The 19,444-nt window shown below is 51.5% G+C and overlaps 1 protein-coding gene across 2 annotated transcripts; it reads right to left on the reverse strand.

Moving 5' to 3' along the window:
- Positions 1-611: 611 nt before the first annotated feature.
- On the reverse strand, positions 612-13,435 carry LOC115187950 (neurocalcin-delta A). Of its 2 annotated transcripts, XM_029747036.1 has the most exons (4): positions 13,011-13,435; positions 4,838-4,943; positions 2,581-2,707; positions 612-1,094 (listed from the first exon to the last, which is right to left on the reverse strand). In XM_029747036.1, exons 1-3 carry the CDS (start codon positions 13,386-13,388, stop codon positions 2,610-2,612), a joined length of 582 nt encoding a protein of 193 aa, XP_029602896.1. In that variant the 5' UTR covers positions 13,389-13,435; the 3' UTR covers positions 612-1,094; positions 2,581-2,609. The 2 variants fall into 2 exon arrangements, with proteins under 2 accessions (XP_029602896.1, XP_029602897.1); XM_029747037.1 differs by lacking the exons at positions 612-1,094; positions 2,581-2,707 and adding an exon at positions 2,884-2,933.
- Positions 13,436-19,444: the final 6,009 nt, after the last annotated feature.

Here is a 19,444-nt window from a genome sequence, read left to right on the forward strand (position 1 = left end):
GACCACAGGGACCAGAGCCCTTATGGGTTTCCCTATGGGTCCTGGTCTAAAGTAGTGCACTATAATAGGGGATAGGGTGCCCTTTTGGGACACGTCCCTGGGGACACGTCCTCTTCCTGTACCTCAAACCATTACTAAAGGCCTTTAACAGTATCTGCATAGTACTATATGGAGACCCCGATCTTTAACTTGAGTCTGAAAAATACCAGCACAAATATCAATTCAAAATATTACAACTTAACACAAGTGTATCAAGCTTGAAAAACACGTCAACACAAACATCCACATTCTAACAGTAAAATAACTCTAATTCTCGTTCCACCCATGGGACAAATATCACAACCTCTCTCATCCCCCCCCTCTCATTCCCCCCCCCTCTCTCTCTCTCTCTCTCTCTCTCTCTCTCTCTCTCTCTCTCTCTCTCTCTCTCTCTCTCTCTCTCAGTCTCTCTCTCCTCTCTCTCTCTCTCTCTCTCTCTCTCTCTCTCTCTCTCTCTCTCCTCTCTCTCTCTCTCTCTCTCTCTCTCTCTCTCTCCTCTCTCTCTCTCTCTCTCTCTCTCTCTCTCTCTCTCTCTCTCTCTCTCTCTCTCTCTCTCTCTCTCTCTCTCTCTCTCTCTCTCTCTCTCTCTCAAACTGTTTACGCTACACACCAGAACTAGGAGGACCTAGTTGAGGGCAGTGGGTGTGTCCAGTACGGAGCGTTGAGAACACCGACAACCAAACAGAGAGTCCAGTTTACAGTCTTAAAACAGGACACGTCTCAAACAGCATCCTATTCCCTATGTAGTGCACTACTGCAGACCAGGGCCTACAGGGCTTAAAAGTACTGCTTAATACAGGGAATAGGGGTGTGATTTGGGACGCGGGCCCCTAGGACTTATCAAATACATGGCGAGGGGACTGGATGACATCATGAGAGCCTGGGGATGATGTCACGTTGCTGCTGGGAGTGGTCAGAGGAGGAGTCTGGAGAACATGGCTGGCTCTCATTGGCCCGTTGTCTTCAGTGTCATCATTTGAAGGCGTGGCTTCTTCATCAGTTTGCTCCAAAAGGTGGAGGGGGGGAGGGGCTATTTGGATTCACCCAAACAAGCACTGGAAATAGAATGACAAAGACCGGTTAGTGGAGGTAACAGACTGGTTAGTGGAGGTTAGTGGAGGTAACAGACTGGTTAGTGGAGGTTAGTGGAGGTTAGTGGAGGTTAGTGGAGGTAACAGACTGGTTAGTGGAGGTTAGTGGAGGTAACAGACTGGTTAGTGGAGGTTAGTGGAGGTTAGTGGAGGTTGGTGGAGGTTAGTGGAGGTAGTGGAGGTTAGTGGAGGTTAGTGGAGGTAGTGGAGGTTAGTGGAGGTTAGTGGAGGTTGGTGGAGGTTAGTGGAGGTAGTGGAGGTTAGTGGAGGTTAGTGGAGGTTGGTGGAGGTTAGTGGAGGTAGTGGAGGTTAGTGGAGGTAGTGGAGGTTAGTGGAGGTTAGTGGAGGTTAGTGGAGGTTAGTGGAGGTTGGTGGAGGTTGGTGGAGGTAACAGACTGGTTAGTGGAGGTTAGTGGAGGTTAGTGGACGTTAGTGGAGGTTAGTGGAGGTTATTGGAGGTTAGTGGAGGTTGGTGGAGGTAACAGACTGGTTAGTGGAGGTTAGTGGAGGTAACAGACTGGTTAGTGGAGGTTGGTGGAGGTAACAGACTGGTTAGTGGAGGTAACAGACTGGTTAGTGGAGGTAACAGACTGGTTAGTGGAGGTTAGTGGAGGTAACAGACTGGTTAGTGGAGGTTAGTGGAGGTTGGTGGAGGTAACAGACTGGTTAGTGGAGGTTGGTGGAGGTAACAGACTGGTTAGTGGAGGTAACAGACTGGTTAGTGGAGGTAACAGACTGGTTAGTGGAGGTTAGTGGAGGTTAGTGGAGGTAACAGACTGGTTAGTGGAGGTTAGTGGAGGTAACAGACTGGTTAGTGGAGGTAACAGACTGGTTAGTGGAGGTAACAGACTGGTTAGTGGAGGTTAGTGGAGGTTAGTGGAGGTTGGTGGAGGTAACAGACTGGTTAGTGGAGGTTAGTGGAGGTTGGTGGAGGTAACAGACTGGTTAGTGGAGGTTGGTGGAGGTTAGTGGAGGTAACAGACTGGTTAGTGGAGGTAAGTGGAGGTTAGTGGAGGTTAGTGGAGGGTTAGTGGAGGTAACAGACTGGTTAGTGGAGGTTAGTGGAGGTAACAGACTGGTTAGTGGAGGTAACAGACTGGTTAGTGGAGGTTGGTGGACCTAACAGACCGGTTAGTTAGTGGAGGTTAGTGGAGGTTAGTGGCCCTAACAGACTGGTTAGTGAAGGTTAGTGGAGGTTAGTGGAGGTAACAGACTGGTTAGTGGAAGTAACAGACTGGTTAGTGGAGGTTGGTGGACCTAACAGACCGGTTAGTTAGTGGAGGTTGGTGGAGGTAACAGACTGGTTAGCTCTGGTCCTGGTTCAGATATTCAGTCCTCTCTCTATTAATCAGGTACTACAGAGCAACCGTGTTCGATCTCACACTAGGGGTGAAACAGAGCCGGGAATGAAACTAACAGGAAACATAAATGATTAGAGTAGCAGCCTTACATTGTCTTGACCCCCAAGGTAGGGTCGGTTTAGAACTGTCCAGCGCTGCTGGGGTCACACTGTAACAGACGCACGATGGAGGGGTCACTTTTAGCCCCTTTAATGAACTCTTCCAGAGACAGTTTACCTGGAGAAACAACAACAACAGGAAACAGTCAGGTTAGATTAACCTTTAATGAACTCTTCCAGAGACAGTTTACCTGGAGAATCAACAACAACAGGAAACAGGAAACAGTCAGGTTAGATTAACCTTTAATGAACTCTTCCAGAGACAGTTTACCTGGAGAAACAACAACAACAGGAAACAGTCAGGTTAGATTAACCTTTAATGAACTCTTCCAGAGACAGTTTACCTGGAGAAACAACAACAACAGGAAACAGTCAGGTAAACACTAGCTATATGAGTGTATAATAATGATCAAATAGAGAGTTTGAAGTTTGGACAACGAACTGAAAACCACTGAGTAAGTAGGTCCCCAACAGGCGGTAACGCTAGTAGTCAGATGGGATTATTAACAGGCGGTAACGCTAGTAGTCAGATGGGATTATTAACAGGCGGTAACGCTAGTAGTCAGATGGGATTATTAACAGGCGGTAACGCTAGTAGTCAGATGGGATTATTAACAGGCGGTAACGCTAGTAGTCAGATGGGATTATTAACAGGCGGTAACGCTAGTAGTCAGATGGGATTATTAACAGGCGGTAACGCTAGTAGTCAGATGGGATTATTAACAGGCCGGTAACGCTAGTAGTCAGATGGGATTATTAACAGGCGGTAACGCTAGTAGTCAGATGGGATTATTAACAGGCGGTAACGCTAGTAGTCAGATGGGATTATTAACAGGCGGTAACGCTAGTAGTCAGATGGGTTATTAACAGGCGGTAACGCTAGTAGTCAGATGGGATTATTAACAGGCACGGGAGGTAACGCTAGTAGTCAGATGGGATATTAACAGGCGGTAACGCTAGTAGTCAGATGGGATTATTAACAGGCGGTAACGCTAGTAGTCAGATGGGATTATTAACAGGCGGTAACGCTAGTAGTCAGATGGGATTATTAACAGGCGGTAACGCTAGTAGTCAGATGGGTTATTAACAGGCGGTAACGCTAGTAGTCAGATGGGATTATTAACAGGCGGTAACGCTAGTAGTCAGATGGGATTATTAACAGGCGGTAACGCTAGTAGTCAGATGGGATTATTAACAGGCGGTAACGCTAGTAGTCAGATGGGATTATTAACAGGCGGTAACGCTAGTAGTCAGATGGGATTATTAACAGGCGGTAATGCAGTATCCACGTTTTCATATCATCATTACCATCCTTCTCTCATCCCGGGATTTGGGTTATTACCGGTTTAGCACAGAAGGGGGCGCTAAAAAAAGCAAGAAAAACCCATTGGGCCTCTATTACCAGAATGCTAACCAAATTACCACAAACCAATAGCAAAATCACATGGACGCTGTTAGCTAAATGCTAACAAGCGAAAACGTACATAAACTAATTGCAAAGACAAACAAATCCATCTCATAAAGTTATAAAGGCTTCTCAGTAGCTGGGGCGGTATACCCTATACCAATACACTCCCTCTATCGGCTTCTAAATAGCTGGGGCGGTATACCCTATACCAGTACACTCCCTCTATCGGCTTCTCAATAGCTGGGGCGGTATACCCTATACCAATACACTCCCACTATCGGCTTCTCAATAGCTGGGGCGGTATACCCAATACCAGTACACTCCCACTATCGGCTTCTCAATAGCTGGGGCGGTATACCCAATACCAGTACACTCCCACTATCGGCTTCTCAATAGCTGGGGCGGTATACCCTATACCAGTACACTCCCACTATCGGCTTCTCAATAGCTGGGGCGGTATACCCTATACCAGTACACTAACACTCTCACTATCGGCTTCTCAATAGCTGGGGCGGTATACCAGTACACTCCCTCTATCGGCTTCTCAATAGCTGGGGCGGTATACCCTATACCAGTACACTAACACTCTCACTATCGGCTTCTCAATAGCTGGGGCGGTATACCAGTACACTCCCACTATCGGCTTCTCAATAGCTGGGGCGGTATACCAGTACACTCACTCTATCGGCTTCTCAATAGCTGGGGCGGTATACCCTATACCAGTACACTAACACTCTCACTATCGGCCTCTCAATAGCTGGGGCGGTATACTAGTACACTCCCACTATCGGCTGCCACTGTAGGCTGTAATGTGTTGGAGGTGGATGAGATGAGACCTACCGTCTCTGTTGGTGTCCATCTGTCTGAAGATCTTCTCTGTTCTCTTCTCTGGAGTAGACTCATCTTCTGGCATCTTCATCACAGACGACACCATCTTATAGATCGCCTGGAGAATAAAAACACGCAGACACCATCTTATAGATATCCTGGAGAATAAACACACAGACACCATCTTATAGATATCCTGGAGAATAAACACACAGACACCATCTTATAGATATCCTGGAGAATAAACACACAGACACCATCTTATAGATATCCTGGAGAATAAACACACAGACACCATCTGATAGATATCCTGGAGAATAAACACACAGATATCCTGGAGAATAAAACACACAGACACCATCTTATAGATATCCTGGAGAATAAACACAGACACCATCTTATAGATATCCTGGAGAATAAACACACAGACACCATCTTATAGATATCCTGGAGAATAAACACACAGACACCATCTTATAGATATCCTGGAGAATAAACACACAGACACCATCTTATAGATATCCTGGAGAATAAACACACAGACACCATCTTATAGATATCCTGGAGAATAAAACAGACACCATCTGATAGATATCCTGGAGAATAAAACACACAGACACCATCTGATAGATATCCTGGAGAATAAACACACAGACACCATCTTCTAGATATCCTGGAGAATAAAACACACAGATATCCTGGAGAATAAAACACACAGACACCATCTTATAGATATCCTGGAGAATAAACACACAGACACCATCTTATAGATATCCTGGAGAATAAAACACACAGACACCATCTTATAGATATCCTGGAGAATAAACACACAGACACCATATTATACACTGAACAGAAATATAAACACAGCATGTAAAGTGTTGGTCTCATGTTTCATGAGCTAAAATAAAAGATCCCAGAAATGTCCCATATGCACAAAAATATTATTTATCTCAAATGTGTTTATATCCCTGTTAGTGAGCATTTCTCCTTTACCAAGATAATCCATCCACCTGACAGGTGTGGCATATCAACAAGCTGATTAAACAGCATGATCATTACACAGGTGCACCTTGTGCTGGGGACAATAAAAGGCCACTCTAAAATGTGCAGTTTTGCCACACAACACAATGCCACGGATGTATCAAGTTTTGAGGGAGCGTGCAATTGGCCTGCTGACTGCAGGAATGTCCACCAGAGCTGTTGCCAGAGAATGTAATGTTAATTTATTTACCATAAGCCGCCTCCAACATTGTTTTAGAGAATTTGGCAGTAAGTCCAACCGGCCTCACAACCGCAGACCACGTGTTACCACGCCAGCCAAGGACCTCCACATCTGGCTTCTTCACCTCGGGGATCATCTGAGACCAGCCACCCGGACAGCTGATGAAACTCTGTGTTTGCACAACCAAAGAATTTCTGCACAAACGGTCAGAAACCGTCTCAGGGAAGCTCATCTGTGTGCTCGTCGTCCTCACCAGGGTCTTGACCTGACTACAGTTCGGCATCGTAACCGACTTCAGTGGGGAAATGCCTACCTTTGTTGGCGACTGGTACGCTGGAGAAGTGTTCTCTTCACAGATGAGAGCACACTCTTCATTCATTCGCCGCCATCACCTCATGTTTCAGCATGATAATGCACGGCCCGACGTCGCAAGGATCTGTACACAATTCCTGGAAGCTGAAAATATCCCAGTTCTTCCATGGCCTGCATACTCACCAGACATGTCACCCATTGAGCATGTTTGGGATGCTCTGGATGTTCCAGTTCCCGCCAATATCCAGCAACTTCGCACAGCCATTGAAGAGGAGTGGGACAACATTGCACAGGCCACAATCAACAGCCTGATCAACTCTATGTGAAGGAGATGTCGCGCTGCATGAGGCAAATGGTGGTCACACCAGATACTGACTGGTTTTCTGATCCACGTCCCCTACCTTTTATAAAGGTATCTCTGACCAACAGATGCATATCTGTATTCCCAGTCATGTGAAATCCATAGATTAGGGCCTAATTAACTTATTTCAATTGACTTATTTTCCTTATATGAACTGTAACTCAGTAAAATATCTTAAATTGTTGCATGCGGCAACTAGCCAAGTGGTTAGAGCGTTGGACTAGTAACCGAAAGGTTCCTAGATCAAATCCCCCGAGCTGACAAGGTAAAAATCTGTCGTTCTGCCCCTGAACAAGGCAGTTAACCCACTGTTCCCCGGTAGGCCGGCATTGTAAATAAGAATTTGTTCTTAACTGACTTGCCTTGTTAAATAAAGGGTAAAATAAATAAAGAAAAAAATGCTGCGAAAATATTTTTGTTCAGTATAGATGTCTACAAATAATAATGTTCGCTAAATGTTCCATAATGATAAAAAGAGATCTTCACTTTGCAACACGGTCTGGAAGGTTCTATTGGAGGAATATGGTCCAGGCTACGGCTCTGCAACAGGTTCTATTGGAGGAATATGGTCCAGGTTACGGCTCTGCAACACGGTCTGGAAGGTTCTACTGGAGGAATATGGTCCAGGTTACGGCTCTGCAACACGGTCTGGAAGGTTCTATTGGAGGAATATGGTCCAGGCTACAGCTCTGCAACAGGTTCTGTTGGAGGAATATGGTCCAGGTTACGGCTCTGCAACAGGTTCTACTGGAGGAATATGGTCCAGGCTACAGCTCTGCAACAGGTTCTATTGGAGGAATATGGTCCAGGTTACGGCTCTGCAACAGGTTCTATTGGAGGAATATGGTCCAGGTTACGGCTCTGCAACACGGTCTGGAAGGTTCTATTGGAGGAATATGGTCCAGGTCACAGCTCTGCAACAGGTTCTATTGGAGGAATATGGTCCAGGCTACAGCTCTGCAACAGGTTCTACTGGAGGAATATGGTCCAGGTTACGGCTCTGCAACACGGTCTGGAAGGTTCTACTGGAGGAATATGGTCCAGGTTACGGCTCTGCAACAGGTTCTACTGGAGGAATATGGTCCATGCTACAGCTCTGCAACACGGTCTGGAAGGTTCTATTGGAGGAATATGGTCCAGGCCACAGCTCTGCCAGTGATATCTCCGCTAGATACATGGCCATAGCAAAGTCTTTAGAGTAAATTACCTGTTGAAACAGTACATGTAGCAGAGGGACTGTCTGCCAGCGGGCTGGGAGCTAGGACTGGTCTGGGACTGGTCTGGGACTGGTCTGGGACTGGGAGCTGGGACTGGTCTGGGACTGGGAGCTGGGACTGGTCTGGGACTGGGAGCTGGGACTGGGAGCTGGGACTGGGAGCTGGGACTGGGAGCTGGGACTGGGAGCTGGGACTGGTCTGGGACTGGGAGCTGGGACTGGTCTGGGACTGGGAGCTAGGACTGGTCTGGGACTGGGAGCTAGGACTGGTCTGGGACTGGGAGCTAGGACTGGTCTGGGACTGGGAGCTAGGACTGGTCTGGGACTGGGAGCTAGGACTGGTCTGGGACTGGTCTGGGACTGGGAGCTAGGACTGGTCTGGGACTGGGAGCTAGGACTGGTCTGGGACTGGTCTGGGAGCTAGGACTGGTCTGGGACTGGGAGCTAGGACTGGTCTGGGACTGGTCTGGGAGCTAGGACTGGTCTGGGACTGGGAGCTAGGACTGGTCTGGGACTGGGAGCTAGGACTGGTCTGGGACTGGCCTGGGACTGGGAGCTAGGACTGGTCTGGGAGCTAGGACTGGTCTGGGGACTGGGAGCTAGGACTGGTCTGGGACTGGGAGCTAGGACTGGTCTGGGACTGGGAGCTAGGACTGGTCTGGGACTGGGAGCTAGGACTGGTCTGGGACTGGGAGCTAGGACTGGTCTGGGACTGGTCTGGGACTGGGAACTAGGACTGGTCTGGGAGCTAGGACTGGTCTGGGACTGGGAGCTAGGACTGGTCTGGGACTGGGAGCTAGGACTGGACTGGGAGCTAGGACTGGTCTGGGACCTAGGACTGGTCTGGGACTGGGAGCTAGGACTGGTCTGGGACTGGGAGCTAGGACTGGTCTGGGACTGGGAGCTAGGACTGGTCTGGGACTGGGAGCTAGGACTGGTCTGGGAGCTAGGACTGGTCTGGGACTGGGAGCTAGGACTGGTCTGGGACTGGGAGCTAGGACTGGTCTGGGACTGGGAGCTAGGACTGGTCTGGGACTGGGAGCTAGGACTGGTCTGGGACTGGGAGCTAGGACTGGTCTGGGACTGGGAGCTAGGACTGGTCTGGGACTGGGAGCGAGGACTGGTCTGGGACTGGGGGCGAGGACTGGTCTGGGACTGGTCTGGGACTGGGAGCTAGGACTGGTCTGGGACTGGGAGCTAGGACTGGTCTGGGACTGGGAGCTAGGACTGGTCTGGGACTGGGAGCTAGGACTGGTCTGGGACTGGGAGCTAGGACTGGTCTGGGACTGGGAGCTAGGACTGGTCTGGGACTGGGAGCTAGGACTGGTCTGGGACTGGTCTGGGAGCTAGGACTGGTCTGGGACTGGTCTGGGAGCTAGGACTAGTCTGGGACTGGTCTGGGAGCTAGGACTGGTCTGGGACTGGTCTGGGAGCTAGGACTGGTCTGGGACTGGGTCTGGGAGCTAGGACTGGTCTGGGACTGGTCTGGGAGCTAGGACTGGTCTGGACTGGGAGCTAGGACTGGTCTGGGACTGGGAGCTAGGACTGGTCTGGGACTGGGAGCTAGGACTGGTCTGGGACTGGGAGCTAGGACTGGTCTGGGGCTGGGAGCTGGGACTGGTCTGGGACTGGGAGCTGGGACTGGTCTGGGACTGGGAGCTGGGACTGGTCTGGAACTGGGAGCTGGGACTGGTCTGGGACTGGGTGCTAGGAATGGTCTGGGACTGGGAGCTAGGACTGGGAGCTAGGACTGGGAGCTAGGACTGGTCTGGGACTGGGAGCTAGGACTGGTCTGGGACTGGGAGCTAGGACTGGTCTGGGACTGGGAGCTAGGACTGGTCTGGGACTGGGAGCTGGGGACTGGTCGCTAGGACTGGTCTAGGACTGGTCGCTAGGACTGGTCTGGGACTGGTCGCTAGGACTGGTCTGGGACTGTTCGCTAGGACTGGTCTGGGACTGGTCGCTAGGACTGGTCTGGGACTGTTCGCTAGGACTGGTCTGGGACTGGGAACTAGGACTGGTCTGGGACTGGGAGCTAGGACTGGTCTGGGAGCTAGGACTGGTCTGGGACTGGGAGCTAGGACTGGTCTGGGACTGGGAGCTAGGACTGGGAGCTAGGACTGGTCTGGGACTGTCTGCCAGCAGCTTGGACTGGTCTGGGACTGGTTCTGGGACTGGGAGCTAGGACTGGTCTGGGACTGGGAGCTAGGACTGGTCTGGGACTGGGAGCTAGGACTGGTCTGGGACTGGTCTGGGACTGGGAGCTAGGAGTGGTCTGGGACTGGGAGCTGGGACTGGGAGCTAGGACTGGTCTGGGACTGGGAGCTAGGACTGGTCTGGGACTGGGAGCTAGGACTGGTCTGGGACTGGGAGCTAGGACTGGTCTGGGACTGGGAACTAGGACTGGTCTGGGACTGGGAACTAGGACTGGTCTGGGACTGGGAGCTAGGACTGGTCTGGGACTGGGAGCTAGGACTGGTCTGGGACTGGGAGCTAGGACTGGTCTGGGACTGGGAGCTAGGACTGGGAGCTAGGACTGGTCTGGGACTGTCTGCCAGCAGCTTGGACTGGTCTGGGACTGGTCTGGGACCGTCTGCCAGCAGCTTGGACTGGTCTGGGACTGGTTCTGGGACTGGGAGCTAGGACTGGTCTGGGACTGGGAGCTAGGACTGGGAGCTAGGACTGGTTTGGCACTGGTTCTGGGACTGGTTCTGGGACTGTCTGCCAGCAGCTAGGACTGGTCTAGGACTGGTCTGGGACTGGTCTGGGATCGGTCTGGGACCGTCTGCCAGCAGCTAGGACTAGTCTGGGACTGGGAGCTAGGACTGGTCTGGGAGCTAGGACTGGTCTGGGACTGGGAGCTAGGACTGGTCTGGGAGCTGGGACTGGTCTGGGACTGGGAGCTGGGACTGGTCTGGGACTGGGAGCTAGGACTGGTCTGGGAGCTAGGACTGGTCTGGGACTGGGAGCTGGGACTGGTCTGGGACTGGGAGCTGGGACTGGTCTGGGACTGGTCTGGGACTGGTCTGGGACCGTCTGCCAGCAGCTAGGACTAGTCTGGGACTGGGAGCTAGGACTGGTCTGTGAGCTAGGACTGGTCTGGGACTGGGAGCTGGGACTGGTCTGGGACTGGGAGCTTGGACTGGTCTGGGACTGGAAGCTAGGACTGGTCTGGGACTGGAAGCTAGGACTGGTCTGGGACTGGGAGCTAGGACTGGTCTGGGACTGGGAGCTAGGACTGGTCTGGGAGCTAGGACTGGTCTGGGAGCTAGGACTGGTCTGGGACCTAGGACTGGTCTGGGACCTAGGACTGGTCTGGGACCGTCTGCCAGCAGCTAGGACTAGTCGGACTGGGAGCTAGGACTGGTCTGGGAGCTAGGACTGGTCTGGGACTGGTCGCTAGGACTGGTCTGGGACTGGTCGCTAGGACTGGGAACTGAGACTGGTCGCTAGGACTGGGAACTGGGACTGGTCGCTAGGACTGGTCGCTAGGACTGGGAACTGGGACTGGTCGCTAGGACTGGGAACTGGGACTGGTCGCTAGGACTCGGAACTGGGACTGGTCGCTAGGACTGGTCTGGGACTGGTCACTAGGACTGGTCTGGGACTGGTCTGGGACTGGTCGCTAGGACTGGTATGGGACTGGTCGCTAGGACTGGGAGCTAGGACTGGTCTGGGACTGGGAGCTAGGACTGGTCTGGGACTGGTCTGGGACTGGTCTGGGACCGTCTGCCAGCAGCTAGGACTAGTCGGACTGGGAGCTAGGACTGGGAGCTAGGACTGGTCGCTAGGACTGGTCTGGGACTGGGAACTGGGACTGGTCGCTAGGACTCGGAACTGGGACTGGTCGCTAGGACTCGGAACTGGGACTGGTCGCTAGGACTCGGAACTGGGACTGGTCGCTAGGACTGGTCTGGGACTGGTCGCTAGGACTGGTCTGGGACTGGTCACTAGGACTGGTCTGGGACTGGTCGCTAGGACTGGTATGGGACTGGGAGCTAGGACTGGGAGCTAGGACTGGTCTGGGACTGGTCTGGGACCATCTGCCAGCAGCTTGGACTGGCCTGGGACTGGTTCTGGGACTGGGAGCTAGGACTGGTCGCTAGGACTGGTATGGGACTGGGAGCTAGGACTGGGAGCTAGGACTGGTCTGGGACTGGTCTGGGACTGGTCTGGGACCGTCTGCCAGCAGCTAGGACTAGTCTGGGACTGGGAGCTAGGACTGGTCTGGGAGATAGGACTGGTCTGGGACTGGGAGCTAGGACTGGTCTGGGACTGGGAGCTAGGACTGGTCTGGGAGCTAGGACTGGTCTGGGACTGGTCTGGGACCATCTGCCAGCAGCTTGGACTGGTCTGGGACTGGGAGCTAGGACTGGTCTGGGACTGGGAGCTAGGACTGGTCTGGGACTGGGAGCTAGGACTGGTCTGGGACTGGGAGCTAGGACTGGTCTGGGACTGTCTGCCAGCAGCTTGGACTGGTCTGGGACTGGTCTGGGACTGGTCTGGGAGCTGGGACTGGTTCTGGGACTGGGAGCTAGGACTGGTCTGGGACTGGGAGCTAGGACTGGTCTGGGACTGGGAGCTAGGACTGGTCTGGGACTGTCTGCTAGCAGCTTGGTCTGGGACTGGTCTGGGACTGTCTGCCAGCAGCTTGGACTGGTCTGTCTCCAGTGTTGCGACTGTTTAGACACAGATCTGGCCAGTGTCTGCAACATGTTTACGAGGAGTTAACATGAGTATATATTTCAGTAGACATTGGTACGTGTAGGTAGTCTGAGCATTTTAGGTGTAGTTTGTACAGGAGTGAAATCCAACAGTAAGATTATGTTGCTGATCAACAAATAAATCAGTCAACATGAACCATGCTACAGAGGACAACATTTACGTCAACAACAAGTTGGTCAACACTACTGAAGGTCAATCCCCACCTGTACCATCTCAGACATGCTGATGTATCCGTTCCTGCCTTACCTGTACCATCTCAGACATGCTGATGTGTCTGTTCCCGTCCATAATGTGCCTACAAATAACACACCAGAACTACAATCCCACCTCTCTGTTCCTGCCTCACCTGTACGATCTCCAGCATCTCAGACTTGCTGATGTATCCGTTCCCGTCCAGGTCGTACATGCTGAAGGCCCACTTTAATTTCTGTTCCAGCTTGCCCCGCGACGTGACGCTCAGAGCGATGATGAACTCCCGGAAGTCTATCGTCCCGTCCCCGTTGGCGTCGAAGGTGCGGAAGACGTGCTCCGCGAACTTGGAGGCGTCTCCGTAAGGGAAGAAGTTACCGTAGATCTTCTTAAACTCTTCCATGGAGAGGTTCCCGCTGGGGCAGTCCCTCAGGAAACCCTTATACCACTCCTGAATCTCATGCTCTGTGAAGTCCGTGCTCTCCAGCAGATCCTGCATCACCTCCGGCCGGAGTTTGCTGTTCTGCTTCCCCATGGCTGGTGGTTACTATAGTAACAGCTGGAAGAGAGAGAGAGAGAGAGAGAGAAAACAGAAACTGAGAAAAGGGAGAGGAAAGATGTCCACTAGTACTGAAGACGAAGATGATAACAGCTATACAGAGAAATTAGAGTTGCACCATCATACATGACACAGGAGAAGAAAAAAGGACCCAAAAACGTATGTTTGGTTGTTTGCATATCACAGAAAGCTTCATTAAAAGACTACTTAGTTATCAGAGCAGTAAAAGAAAGCAGACAGAACAGTATCTCTCTACTGCTATGCCTGTATCCTTCTGAGGATCCCTCATGGTGGAATGAGGGAGAAGTCTACTTCACTGTGCCCAGGAATGTTCACATGCTCAATGTAACCAAACATATGTCTGAAGTGATGGAATATTCCATGCAGCAGACAGACACAAATATGTCCATGTATCGAACGTACGGCTGTAGAGAACACTTGGAGAGACAAACACTACTGAACGCTAGCTAGCCTTGGAGAGGCAGACACTACTGAACGCTAGCTAGCCTTGGAGAGACAGACACTACTGAACGCTAGCTAGCCTTGGGGAGACAGACACTACTGAACGCTAGCTAGCCTTGGAGAGGCAGACACTACTGAACGCTAGCTTGCCTTGGAGAGGCAGACACTACTGAACGCTAGCTTGCCTTGGAGAGGCAGACACTACTGAACGCTAGCTTGCCTTGGGGAGACAGACACTACTGAACGCTAGCTAGCCTTGGAGAGACAGACACTACTGAACGCTAGCTAGCCTTGGAGAGACAGACACTACTGAACGCTAGCTAGCCTTGGGGAGACAGACACTACTGAACGCTAGCTAGCCTTGAGAACACTTGGGGAGACGGACACTACTGAACGCTAGCTTGCCTTGAGAACACTTGGAGAGACAGACACTACTGAACGCTAGCTAGCCTTGGGGAGACAGACACTACTGAACGCTAGCTTGCCTTGGAGAGACACGACACTACTGAACGCTAGCTAGCCTTGGAGAGACAGACACTACTGAACGCTAGCTAGCCTAGAGAACACTTGGAGAGACAGACACTACTGAACGCTAGCTAGCCTTGGGGAGACAGACACTACTGAACGCTAGCTAGCCTAGAGAACACTTGGGGAGACAGACACTACTGAACGCTAGCTTGCCTTGGGAGAGACGGACACTACTGAACGCTAGCTAGCCTTGGAGAGGCAGACACTACTGAACGCTAGCTTGCCTAGAAAACACTTGGGGAGACAGACACTACTGAATGCTAGCTAGCCTTGAGAACACTTGGGGAGACAGACACTACTGAATGCTAGCTTGCCTTGGGGAGACGGACACTACTGAATGCTAGCTAGCCTTGGGGAGACAGACACTACTGAATGCTAGCCAGCCTAGATAACACGCTGAGTGGACTGAGAAAGGTGCTGCCATCGTACTGCCGAACTATAACAGTTGACAGCGCGTTGAGTCATAAGCCACCACTACAAGCTACCTGGCTCCCTCCTCGCCATGAGACCAGAGACGCTCCCTCCTCGCCATGAGACCAGAGACGTTAATCCCCATAATCCACCACTACAAGGTACCTGGCTCCCTCCTCGCCATGAGACCAGAGACGTTAATCCCCATAATCCACCACTACAAGCTACCTGGCTCCCTCCTCGCCATGAGACCAGAGACGTTAATCCCCATAATCCACCACTACAAGCTACCTGGCTCCCTCCTCGCCATGAGACCAGAGACGCTCCCTCCTCGCCATGAGACCAGAGACGTTAATCCCCATAATCCACCACTACAAGCTACCTGGCTCCCTCCTCGCCATGAGACCAGAGACGTTAATCCCCATAATCCACCACTACAAGCTACCTGGCTCCCTCCTCGCCATGAGACCAGAGACGTTAATCCCCATAATCCACCACTACAGCTACCTGGCTCCCTCCTCGCCATGAGACCAGAGACGTTAATCCCATAATCCACCACTACAAGCTACCTGGCTCCCTCCTCGCCATGAGACAGAGACGTTAATCCCCATAATCCACCACTACAAACTACCTGGCTCCCTCCTCGCCATGAGACCAGAGACGTTAATCCCCATAATCCACCACTACAAGCTACCTGGCTCCCTCCTCGCCATGAGACCAGAGACGTTAATCCCCATAATTCACCACTACAAACTACCTGGCTCCCTCCTCGCCATGAGACCAGAGACGTTAATCCCCATAATTCACCACTACAAACTACCTGGCTCCCTCCTCGCCATGAGACCAGAGACGTTAATCCCCATAATCCACCACTACAAGCTACCTGGCTCCCTCCTCGCCATGAGACCAGAGACGTAAATTCACATAATCCACCACTTCAGCGCAAGACACACTTCATAAACAAACTCAATTTAACAAAGCTCATAAGTGATTTACCGCTCAAGAGAAACACGACACACTAGCTAAGTTTAGCTCCAAACCCAACTTCATCAAGTTCCTAAGTGATGGAGACATTGCAGCTCTAGAGAAAGGACTTGTAGGTCTATGTACCAGACAGAGCTGAGGCCTGACGCAGTGCAGCTCTAGAGAAAGGACTTGTAGGTCTATGTACCAGACAGAGCTGAGGCCTGACACAGTGCAGCCCTAGAGAAAGGACTTGTAGGTCTATGTACCAGACAGAGCTGAGGCCTGACACAGTGCAGCCCTAGAGAAGGACTTGTAGGTCTACTTGTACCAGACAGAGCTGAGGGCCTGACGCAGTGCAGCTCTAGAGAAAGGACTTGTAGGTCTATGTACCAGACAGAGCTGAGGCCTGACACAGTGCAGCTCTAGAGAAAGGACTTGTAGGTCTATGTACCAGACAGAGCTGAGGCCTGACACAGTGCAGCCCTAGAGAAAGGACTTGTAGGTCTATGTACCAGACAGAGCTGAGGCCTGACACAGTGGCAGCTCTAGAGAAAGGACTTGTAGGTCTATGTACCAGACAGAGCTGAGGCCTGACACAGTTGCAGCTCTAGAGAAAGGACTTGTAGGTCTATGTACCAGACAGAGCTGAGGCCTGACACAGTGCAGCTCTAGAGAAAGGACTTGTAGCGTCTATGTACCAGACAGAGCTGAGGCCTGACACAGTTGCAGCTCTAGAGAAAGGACTTGTAGGTCTATGTACCAGACAGAGCTGAGGCCTGACACAGTGCAGCTCTAGAGAGAAAGGACTTGTAGGTCTATGTACCAGACAGAGCTGAGGCCTGACACAGTGCAGCTCTAGAGAAAGGAACTTGTAGGTCTCTGTACCAGACAGAGCTGAGGCCTGACACAGTGCAGCTCTAGAGAAAGGGCTTGTAGGTCTATGTACCAGACAGAGCTGAGGCCTGACACAGTGCAGCTCTAGAGAAAGGGCTTGTAGGTCTATGTACCAGACAGAGCTGAGGCCTGACACAGTGCAGCTATAGAGAAAGGACTTGTAGGTCTATGTACCAGACAGAGCTGAGGCCTGACACAGTGCAGCTCTAGAGAAAGGACTTGTAGGTCTATGTACCAGACAGAGCTGAGGCCTGACACAGTGCAGCTCTAGGAGAAAGGACTTGTAGGTCTATGTACCAGACAGAGCTGAGGCCTGACACAGTGCAGCCCTAGAGAAAGGACTTGTAGGTCTATGTACCAGACAGAGCTGAGGCCTGACGCAGTGCAGCTCTAGAGAAAGGACTTGTAGGTCTATGTACCAGACAGAGCTGAGGCCTGACACAGTGCAGCCCTAGAGAAAGGACTTGTAGGTCTATGTACCAGACAGAGCTGAGGCCTGACACAGTGCAGCTCTAGAGAAAGGACTTGTAGGTCTATGTACCAGACAGAGCTGAGGCCTGACACAGTGCAGCCCTAGAGAAAGGACTTGTAGGTCTATGTACCAGGACAGAGCTGAGGCCTGACGCAGTGCAGCTCTAGAGAAAGGACTTGTAGGTCTATGTACCAGACAGAGCTGAGGCCTGACACAGTGCAGCCCTAGAGAAAGGACTTGTAGGTCTATGTACCAGACAGAGCTGAGGCCTGACACAGTGCAGCTCTAGAGAAAGGACTTGTAGGTCTATGTACCAGACAGAGCTGAGGCCTGACACAGTGCAAGCCCTAGAGAAAGGACTTGTAGGTCTATGTACCAGACAGAGCTGAGGCCTGACGCAGTGCAGCTCTAGAGAAAGGACTTGTAGGTCTATGTACCAGACAGAGCTGAGGCCTGACACAGTGCAGCTCTAGAGAAAGGACTTGTAGGTCTATGTACCCAGACAGAGCTGAGGCCTGACACAGTGCCAGCTCTAGAGAAAGGACTTGTAGGTCTATGTACCAGACAGAGCTGAGGCCTGACACAGTGCAGCTCTAGAGAAAGGGCTTGTAGGTCTATGTACCAGACAGAGCTGAGGCCTGACACAGTGCAGCTCTAGAGAAAGGGCTTGTAGGTCTATGTACCAGACAGAGCTGAGGCCTGACACAGTGCAGAGCTCTAGAGAAAGGGCTTGTAGGTCTATGTACCAGACAGAGCTGAGGCCTGACACAGTGCAGCCCTAGAGAAAGGACTTGTAGGTCTATGTACCAGACAGAGCTGAGGCCTGACACAGTGCAGCTCTAGAGAAAGGGCTTGTAGGGTCTATGTACCAGACAGAGCTGAGGCCTGACACAGTGCAGCCCTAGAGAAAGGACTTGTAGGTCTATGTACCAGACAGAGCTGAGGCCTGACACAGTGCAGCCCTAGAGAAAGGACTTGTAGGTCTATGTACCAGACAGAGCTGAGGCCTGACACAGTGCAGCCCTAGAGAAAGGACTTGTAGGTCTATGTACCAGACAGAGCTGAGGCCTGACGCAGTGCAGCTCTAGAGAAAGGACTTGTAGGTCTATGTACCAGACAGAGCTGAGGCCTGACACAGTGCAGCCTCTAGAGAAAGGACTTGTAGGTCTATGTACCAGACAGAGCTGAGGCCTGACACAGTGCAGCTCTAGAGAAAGGACTTGTAGGTCTATGTACCAGACAGAGCTGAGGCCTGACACAGTGCAGCTCTAGAGAAAGGACTTGTAGGTCTATGTACCAGACAGAGCTGAGGCCTGACACAGTGCAGCCCTAGAGAAAGGACTTGTAGGTCTATGTACCAGACAGAGCTGAGGCCTGACACAGTGCAGCTCTAGAGAACGGACTTGTAGGTCTATGTACCAGACAGAAGCTGAGGCCTGACGCAGTGCCAGCTCTAGAGAAAGGACTTGTAGGTCTAATGTACCAGACAGAGCTGAGGCCTGACACAGTGCAGCCCTAGAGAAAGGACTTGTAGGTCTATGTAACAGACAGAGCTGAGGCCTGACACAGTTGCAGCTCTAGAGAAAGGACTTGTAGGTCTATGTACCAGACAGAGCTGAGGCCTGAAGCAGTGCAGCTCTAGAGAAAGGAATTGTAGGTCTATGTACCAGACAGAGCTGAGGCCCTGAACAGTGCAGCCCTAGAGAAAGGACTTGTAGGTCTATTGTACCAGACAGAGCTGAGGCCTGACACAGTGCAGCTCTAGAGAAAGGACTTGTAGGTCTATTGTACCAGACGAGCTGAGGCCTGACACAGTGCAGCCCTAGAGAAAGGATCCTTTGTAGGTCTATGTACCAGACAGAGCTGAGGCCTGACGCAGTGCAGCTCTAGAGAAAGGACTTGTAGGTCTATGTACCAGACAGAGCTGAGGCCTGACACAGTGCAGCCCTAGAGAAAGGACTTGTAGTCTATGTACCAGACAGAGCTGAGGCCCTGACACAGTGCAGCTCTAGAGAAAGGACTTGTAGGTCTATGTACCAGACAGAGCTGAGGCCTGACACAGTGCAGCCCTAGAGAAAGGACTTGTAGGTCTATGTACCAGACAGAGCTGAGGCCTGACACAGTGCAGCTCTAGAGAAAGGACTTGTAGAACATCTACTACAGTTGAAGTCTGAAGTTTACATACACTTAGGTTGGAGTCATTAAAACTCGTTTTTCAACCACTCCACAAATTTCTTGTTACGAAACTATTGTTTTAGCAAGTCGGTTAGGGACATCTACTTTGTGCATGACACAAGTC

The sequence above is a fragment of the Salmo trutta genome, unplaced genomic scaffold, assembly GCF_901001165.1.
Source record: "Salmo trutta unplaced genomic scaffold, fSalTru1.1, whole genome shotgun sequence".
Taxonomy (NCBI): Eukaryota; Metazoa; Chordata; class Actinopteri; order Salmoniformes; family Salmonidae; genus Salmo; species Salmo trutta.